At 40.9% G+C, this 9168-nt stretch overlaps 1 protein-coding gene across 4 annotated transcripts in view; it reads right to left on the bottom strand.

Annotated features, from left to right (window-relative positions):
• Nucleotides 1–5980: 5980 nt before the first annotated feature.
• Nucleotides 5981–9168, bottom strand: part of LOC147889157 (DHHC-type zinc finger family protein) — a 78368-nt gene continuing 75180 nt past the window's right edge. For all 4 annotated transcript variants that reach the window (XM_087391423.1, XM_087391425.1, XM_087391424.1 and 1 more), the window contains one exon: nucleotides 5981–6563. In XM_087391423.1, coding sequence (XP_087247549.1) covers nucleotides 6447–6563 — 117 coding nt within the window. In that variant the 3' untranslated portion in view covers nucleotides 5981–6446. The remainder of the gene's footprint in view (nucleotides 6564–9168) is intronic.

Below are 9168 nucleotides of genomic sequence, written 5' to 3'. Positions count from 1 at the left end.
ATTTTGTTATAACTTATTTTGCATAGCATATGTAACAATTTGCATCTTGCATGGGATATGTAACGTCTTCATCTTTCATTGAGCATATTGCATGTGACATTTGCATCTTGTGTCCTATCTCACACATCGATTCCTCACAAATGTTGAATTTGATGCATGCAGACTTTGCATATTGTTGCACAAATATGCATGTGACATTTGCATCTTGTGTCCTATCTCACACATCGATTCCTCACAAATGTTGAATTTGATGCATGCAGACTTTGCATACTGTTGCACACCGAGCATTCATCTACACTTCGCTATCCAAACTGCACTTACAACTTTCCTATGAGAGTGTCACAAGGAGAGGATACTCCTCCTCCACACAGAGAGGAGGAAGGCTCTAGAAGAGCAGGAAAGTGTCCATTGACATAAAAGAAGGCTCGATGTGCCGAGCATCAACGCTTGCAGTTCGAGCGGCTACGCAAGGTTGCCAGCATAGTGCCCGAGCATTTGCCAGACACTATTGCACATATATCCGTGTATGCTTAGCTTGGAGGTCTGTATGTTTAAAATTCTAAATTTGCATGCTTCTAATATTAGATGTATCATTTCTTGTCTTTTGTCAATAAGTATCACATATGAACTACCAATGAACACCATGGGCGTTGGTTTTGCAGGCATGCAATGGAAAGAAGTGAACAAGCTTATCTTGAACCAAGAGCTTTTGGTAATCTGGCCCTTGAAGGCTGATGAAGAGGAAGCCTCAAGCAGCTAGGCAAGGAGACGTAGAAGAACAATAGAGGGAGATGGAAGCACCCTAACCCAAGCTTTGGACCAACATGGGAGATGGAAGATAACAAATTGCCAAGACGAATGCCTCTTTTCCACCCATTCAGCAAAGTTTGCATCTGTCTCCACCTCCACCCCCTCCACGACCCCCAACCCCCCTCTTTGCCCCCCCCTCCCTCTCTTCTCTCTCTCTCTATCTCGACTGTTGCGCTTCTTTTGTTACGCGCGACGCTTCTCCCTCACAATTCCTGCTTAGCATGGTAGCTCTTGCTTGTCTCTTCCGGTTTTGCATAGCAAGATAGTGGATGGACTGTGTACTCTGACTACAACTACCTACGGACTTGTTTTTACGTTTAAATCTACTCACTAGTTTGGTGCCCGGTAAGAGGACGCGCTGATTGCTTGGCCACCTACGTATTCCTTTTGTGCTAGTCACACTGGCTGTGTGTTTGGGAAACAGCACAAGGAACCCTTCCAACGCCCGCCTCCTTTTGCAATCTTCTTCTCCTCCAATTTCACTAGCCCCCCCCGCCCTCCATCCTTCCATATCGGAACCTCCTCACCCACTCCTACCGATACCTTGAGCCCGTCGCTCTACACGGCCGCGACATCCACCTTCACGCTTCGATGATTTCTCTTATCTCGCCACTCATCTATTGTAATATGAACCTACCACTCTTCATAAAGCTCACCGATCACTTCAATGGCCTCAATGGGAAATTGCCATGAAAGTGGGACTTCAGTCCAATGCCCGCAACAACACCTGGTCCCTTGTTCCACTACCACCGGGACGGCGAGCCATCAGTAGCAAATGGGTCTTTAAATTAAAATACGACAGTGCAGGTGAAGTATCATGCAGATTTACTCAACAAGGAGTTGACGACATCGATACTGTCGCACCCGCTGTACGCATGGCATCAATTCGGCTCCTCCTCGCACGGGCTACCAAACATCAGATGGATGTACAAAAAGCCTTCCTCCATGGCGATCTGGACACGGAAATTTTCCTCCAACCCCCACCCGGTGTCGAACATTCTCCTGGCGTGGTTTGTCATCTTCACAAAGCCCTCTATGGACTCAAACAGGCCCCTCGGTCTTGGTATATCAAAATTGATTCGTACCTGCTTCAACACGGCTTTCAACGACGCTATCAAGACCCCAGTCTCTACTTCTGGACAAACTCATCATTCTTTCTTGTAGTTGCTCTATACATGGATGACTTAATCATCATTTGAAACGATCTGAACCGACTTAATCTCTTCAAACAAGAACTGTAATCACATTTCTCCATTACAGATTCCGGACCGCTTCACTATTGCTTGGGCATCCAAGTGATCTTAGCACCTACATCTACCGCTTTGGATGCCAATGTCAAGCAAATGTCACCCACGACCCAAAAATATACATGCAAATGAATGGATCCAAACATAGATGCAAATAGTCGTACAAAGTTGGACTTTCACCTTCCCCTTTAAAATGGCCTTGAAATTTTCTCCCACTTTGGATGCAAAGAATAAGACAACAAAGGAAGCTTATCATAAGAAATTTTTCCTCTATGGATGTGTACACCATTCCTTCCCCAACTATTACAAGGTTTCAGGAGAAGCTATTAGCATAAGAAAAGCCAATCTGGCCTCGGGCCTATAGATATCAAATGGAGGACTAACTATAGGAGGATGGCTTGACATATACCACTTTTGAAAAAGTTTGATTTTATTTTCACCCAAATGGACCCCAAATTAGATCATACAAATCACTAAGGATCCTCGTTTTAACAAAACTAAATCTTTCATCGAAAAAAATTAAACAACAAATATACCAAATATTACTAGCCTCGCTATAACTACAGAAGTCTTAAGACTTCTATGAGTCAATCAATTTCTATATTTGCAAAAAAGGTCTCAACTAGACAATAGACATCGGATCAAGGGAAACAAAGCTAATAAAATTATCAAACACACACATTTTCGTCTTTGATAAAAGGCTTTCCTCTAATGATTCAAACCTCATTGCAAACAAAGAATTAACATTTCAATCAACTGATCGCATTGCACCTCGTAAGCATGACCACCTTTTCCCACAAAACCAGGTACTATTGACCTACATGTGCAAGCACAAGGACCTTGTACCCTCTAACATCTTTCTAACCTCCATCCTCGATACTAATTCACATTATGTTGAGTCAATTGTTGATCAAGTCATCACCAAGGTGGATTACAATAAAAATCCATTGTGGTGTTTTCAAAGTAGAGGTATCAACCGTAGGATGAAAGTCATGTGTCACTCCCAACAGTTAGGGTAGTTTCTAGCATTTTGAATATATCTTACTTTTTGAGGTTGAAGTGAGCCCTTTATGTGGACTCCTATTGAAAAACCTTACTACCTTTGCATGTCATTTTTCGCTTTGTATGCTTATATTGGCTCCAACTGCAACACCAGCTCACCATGCTTAACAAACAAAGGAACCTGCTATCGAGTAGCATTTTGTCACAAATACTAGAAATATAGCAAGCAACATGCAAAGGATATTGCATACTTTAAAAAAAAATTATATGCATCTACAATAGATTGGAGTTACTTAGAGGCACAAATTGCAACACTATTGTCGCAAACTAATTCTCATGCAAATCTCAAGATTCCATGCAACTCAAGAAGGCATGCACACCTCAACAACTCAAGTAGGATGTGACGTACTCAAATCTAAGAAACTATGTATGATACTGCAAATAATACACATATATGGTGTTCCACACAAAAGTATAGCATCAATGTTGTTTTTCCAAGAGCTTCAAACCTATAGAGATGGATTAACTCATGCAAAAGTCATCATGCTATATATTTATGTGTGCGTGCATCTGTGCATGTGGCTTTGTACATCTATATTTCTTGTTTTTTTTTCTCTGCCACGCTTGCATTAAGCATGATAATCTCTTTGCTAGAGATTCTCATATTCACTATAAGAGCATTTTCCATATGCATTTCTTGTTGTCTTTGCTCTACAATGATTGCATTACGTGTTAGGATTAGTGTGTGCGCATGTGCTCGCGGGGGGGGTGCATGCACACACACGCACGTGTGAGTGGTCTTTGCTCCCTTTTGTGTGTTTTATATGTGACAATTTCACCCAAAAAACCAACCTATGAAAGCCACATATTCAAATTAGGGCACCTAGGGTACATATCCCGAGGAGAATTAGTTTTTTGAGACAAACAAGACATCTTGTTGCATTGAAACCCATCTCAAATTCATGTTAAGAAAGCCTCTTTATTTTTGCACTGAAATCCAATTGAATTCGGGCCAAAACATTTCCTAGAGTAAAGAATAGCATGGATGAGAAAGTCCAATATTTCTAATATATTGGGTCATCAAACATGAAAGAGTTCTTTAGACAAGGCACAACGACCTCCTTGTATTCCTTACGAGGCAACTTTTCTATGAAATTTAACCTATCAAGCATCTTTGCAAAAGAAAGCTCATAAAGATCTGATACACATTCAACAAGAAATTAAGAAGCTCATAAAGACAATGATTCCACGAGATGTAAGAAGCTTATACATAAAGAACAATCCACCCCTATTGAGCTCTTGCCACTTTACTCACAAGTAGAGGCATGCAACGGTGAAATACTTATTACTTTATCATTCACCCAAAGATGTAATCAATTATTCTTTACATCCATACACATTCAATTGTAGGGAAACTAGTTACACCATCACTTGTTTGAAGCAATGAGGACACTTATTAGAACCATTTCAACACAACATTTTAGGGTGCTATCATCATAAAAACGATTCGTAGGCTTTATATCTCTCAAGTGTGTCCTTAAACCCGCTGCCTTGTTGGAGTTCATCCCTTTATGTTGGCATGCTACATGCCAAAACTTGGACATCGAGTAGATATAGCATTGTTGTCTCCTATATAGAGCTAGAAGTATCGACCTAAGACTTTTTAAGTCATATATAGGCTTTATTATATCCGTCGGGATATTAACAAGACATAATAAACTTCACAAGTCATCAAGAGCTAGGAGTTCCTAGGGAAGGATTTTAAAGAGTGTACCAAGCTTTGGATGAGAGTTATACTTAACTCACCAAGGTCTTGGCATGGATTTTAAAGAGCGTACCAACCTTTGGATGAGAGTTATACTTGACTCACCAAGGTTAGTAGAGTTTCTAAGCTTATGCCAACCCCATAAGATTTGCTCTCACTACTTGTGACTAATTCTCTCTAAATATGCATTTGCATGAGAACCCTTTGTTTTGGCCAATATGCCATCATGGCCAATCTATGTTGCATAAATCATACATTTTTAGGACAAATATATGATGTGGACCTATGTGGAAAGGTCCAAGTCGATTAGATAGACCAATATGCAATGGAGTTTTAAGTCCACAAATTGAAAAAACTTACCCGTAAATTTGTAATCCCTATTTGGAGAAAGCTCTAAAAAAGTAAAATAGTAATTCACGATCAACACAAAATAGAGTACATATATTATTGCAATAAAATATATGCAATACCATCTAGTACATATTTTATTGCAATAAAATAGATGCAATACCATCTACTTACAGACAAATTAAGTTCTTGATCAAAATTTTCAAATACAAGATCTGTGCAAGCAGTTTATGACTAGCAACTAAAATAAGGTTCATTCTTTAAATTTTCAAAAGCTCAATGACTGAAACAAACAAATTAATATTGTCCCTATCCTCCAAGATGGGTGCATTTATGTTAAGGTGCTTGAGTGATGGTAGGATGAGAAACTCTGGTCTTGGGCTCTAAAATTCTTTGTTTTTTGCATAGTATTGTAATCAGTGAATTAAGATGGTTATTACGAGCAACAACTGCTTAATTGAATCTATAGACTTACTAGAATGTAAGGCCATTCAAGGGAACACACCAGGTAGTTTCATTTCTTTGCAAAACAAAATCACATCAGAGTTTGTTTGCCGACAAAAGATCTCAGAAAGAGCTGCACAAGTAGTTCATGACTAGCAACTAGAAACACGGTTTATTCTTTAAATTTTCAAAAGCTCGATGACTCAAACAAATTAATCATCTCCCCATCCTTCAAAATGGATGCATTTATGTAAGGTGCTATGAATGGTGGTAGGATGAGAAACTCTGAAATAACTTATTAATTGCATGCATTAAGATGGTTATTACCAGCAACAACTGTTTCATTAATTTATAGACTTGCCCAGAATAGAAGGCCATTCCAGGGAAGGCACGGGATAGGTTCATTCCTTTGCAAAACAAAATCACATCAGAGTTAGATTGCAGAAGGTCATTACTTCAACCCATTTAAACAGTTCACAGACAACTCAACTTCCCCAAAAGTAGCTTTACATCTCATAGAGAATACAGGTACTCATACAGGACAGCTTTGATTATATCAAAACTTTTCAAGTACATTACAGAAAATGGTACCAGAAACAAGTATCCGCATGCCACTCAAAAGTTGAAGCCCCAGCAATGAAAAAATAGATGACAGGTGCACCCTAGACTGGCCACTGCCCTTAGAATGGCCTAAGCAGATCATATTTGCATAGACCAACTGACATTTTCTTGATGGTATAAGGGTTTGCGCAGAAGATATAAATGGTAAGCTGCAAATCATTAGAACCAAATCTTTTAAACTCCATAATGAGATTTGTTGCAAAAAAACACTAGTCCCTGGTATCCTCACGAAGATTGTCATCATAGAAAGTCCGAAATTGCAAACCAGAACCAATGTGGCCAACAAATGTGGGGCACAGCCACGTCATAAGGTTCGGCCCTAAAATCTGCACATTTTGATGGTGTTATTTTCTGGAAAAGAAAAAGATGCTGAACAATGATTTCCTCGCAATCAGTGTACATCTTATGAACTTAACAGAGCACCCAAACTGTACTGCAAACAAACAGTGAACAGAAACAGAAGAAGCATAGGCCTCATCAGAAATATTCCAGATCTGTTCTAACCTCAGCCAGCATGCCCAGACTCACCCTCGAAAAGGAGAACAGAAAATGAAGTTCTCAACCTCCTGAAAGGTTCACAAGATAACAAAAATCACTCCATCATGAATAGCAGGGACAAGTTCTTACGACGTCCTTCTTGCCTACATCAGCACCCAAGGGTAGGTACTGAAAATTTCCGTAACACATGATCTCATATATGCACATATACATACTCTCAGACACGAGCCTGCATTTAAGTAACTTCGTATTTTGGTCTGTCAGGGCTTAGGAGATGAGGGGAAGAACTAGGCACGTAAAGGCTGGTACGTGTTATGGTTCTTTCGTTTATTATTGGTTTTTGGAACCTTGAATGAACTAAACCCTTGTGATATGCTATATTTCCGTGGGCTAAAACCAATTAGAAATATAGATAGAAAGTTTTCTCTGTTGATCTGCCTGCACTACTCCCCATCTAACCATGTCATCTATTCCTGTGTTAACAGTTAAGGACTGTTATCATACAAGCCCTGAGGTACCAGTTTCACCCCAACTAGGTATTAGTTATGCCTGTACCTTTTAGCACAAGGCCTAGTACTTTTTGAAAATACAAAAGGAGTCTGGCCCACTAATGTAAGATGAATTCCGTATATAGGACTCGGAGAAAAAAAGTGTACTATGCTACGGAATTCGATGCATTCTGCTGCAACAGCGTAGGAGCAAACATAAGTGCCAAATTTTAGTTTTTCTCACCCCCGACACAAAAACAGGATAAGTATTAAAAGAAATATTCTTTATTCCTCACCGCCAAGGAAACCCTTGTATGTCTGCATAAAGGTAGCACATAATGAGACTGCTGTTATACTGAATTTTAGTCTATGCTAAAGGGCATTCTTGTGTGAGAAGTTGTAACCCCTCTTTGCTATGGAGTCCAGAGGAATAGAGGGAGCTTTGTGTGCTTCGGGGTATAATCAAGATATGAAAAGCGGACGAGTTAGGAGGGAGATATGTAATTAAATGTGGGTTTTCATGGGGGGGTGGGGTGGTTAGATGGTTTAAAAATTAAGGTCTGATGTAAAGAGAAAAAAGGGAAGAGAACCGAATGGATAAGGTGATAGGGAGGACAATTCTAGAGGGGTGAAGAGGTCATAGGAAGAATGACACAGGAGAAATGTACAAGGGAGGGGAAAAAACGGTGGACACGATCTTTTCTGGGTTGTGCGGGTTGAGAAACACATGACGCTGCTAGCACTGCGCTTTCCTGCTCCCAACGCTGCTCCCCCCCGCCATAGGCTTCCCCCCTTATCTTCTCCCCTCTGTCGCCCCTTCCCCCCCACCCCTTCCTTCTGCCTCTCCCCCACCTTTCCCCACCCATCCTTGGGCAACAGGGTCAGATTTTTTATCTGCAGCAGGCAGTGAGAGAGCTACAATTGGAACTAGCAGAAGTAAAGGCTCGACTTCACATTCTGAAAGGGCCTGGTAAGCAGGCAGTAATTGATGAGGCTGTAAAATCTTGCAAGGATTCCCCCCCTTCCCCGCAGCTAGTCTCTGTAGTCAAAGATCTTGTTCACATTGAAGTACAAACTGCTAAGAAGGAAGTGATTGTGGAAGTGGACACCAAAGCAAGTCTGATATTCAAGCAGAGATCAAAGAACACGAAGCTAGAAGTGATAATGCGCTGAAGATTAGAATAGGGGGACTCCTAGAAGATTGGTACAAAGAGGAGGACACGTATAGTGAAATATTGACAAAGATCAAAGCAAGCTTGCCCAACATTGAATGGGTGGATGATGATGAGCAGGATGATGACGACTCCAGGCCAACTTCTATTATGCACTATAAAGATCATACAATCCTTACACTGAAGTCAAAAGATATGCGGATCAAGCTTCTTCGACAATCTTACAATCTGAAGGGTACCAAAGTATGGATAGCAGAGGAGCTTACACAGGCTCAACTCAAGAATAAGGCAACTGAATTAGCTGAAGTCAAGGCTGCCAGAAAGGATGGAAAATGGGCAGTTTATCGTGAAGGCGTAGCCCTAATCAAAGAGTTTAAATCAAAAAAAGACTCTCATTCTTAAACTGATGTATGGCTGTTTACTCTTTCAGACTATTATAGAGGCACTCTAAAATAATGAGGGTTGCTTTTTGCACTCCTTGGGAGCTGCCATGTGCCCTCCCTAAATCAGATATACTAGAGGGTTTATTGCTGTCCCATAGACATTTTGGTCCCCAGTGGACGGTAATAGACTTTCTTTCTTTCTTTCTAGGTAGCCCTTTCCGTCTTGTTTCCCTTCCTGCCCGCATTCCAGAAGGCTTTTTACAGGTCGCATTTTGGACCTGGGTGTCCCCTGCACAGGTGCTCGAGCCCTTTCAGGGAGTCTTTCAGCTCCCTTGCAATTCACGAAGCCCCCTGGAGCCCTCCTGGCTGGTTCTGTGGGGGTGCTGAAGG

The sequence above is a fragment of the Dipteris shenzhenensis genome, chromosome 20 (genome assembly GCF_047967505.1).
Source record: "Dipteris shenzhenensis isolate YYH24624 ecotype China chromosome 20, Dip_SZ_1.0, whole genome shotgun sequence".
Classification (NCBI taxonomy): Eukaryota; Viridiplantae; Streptophyta; class Polypodiopsida; order Gleicheniales; family Dipteridaceae; genus Dipteris; species Dipteris shenzhenensis.
The sequence above is the reverse complement of the archived record's forward strand: the minus strand, read 5'-3'. Positions and strand labels throughout refer to the sequence as shown.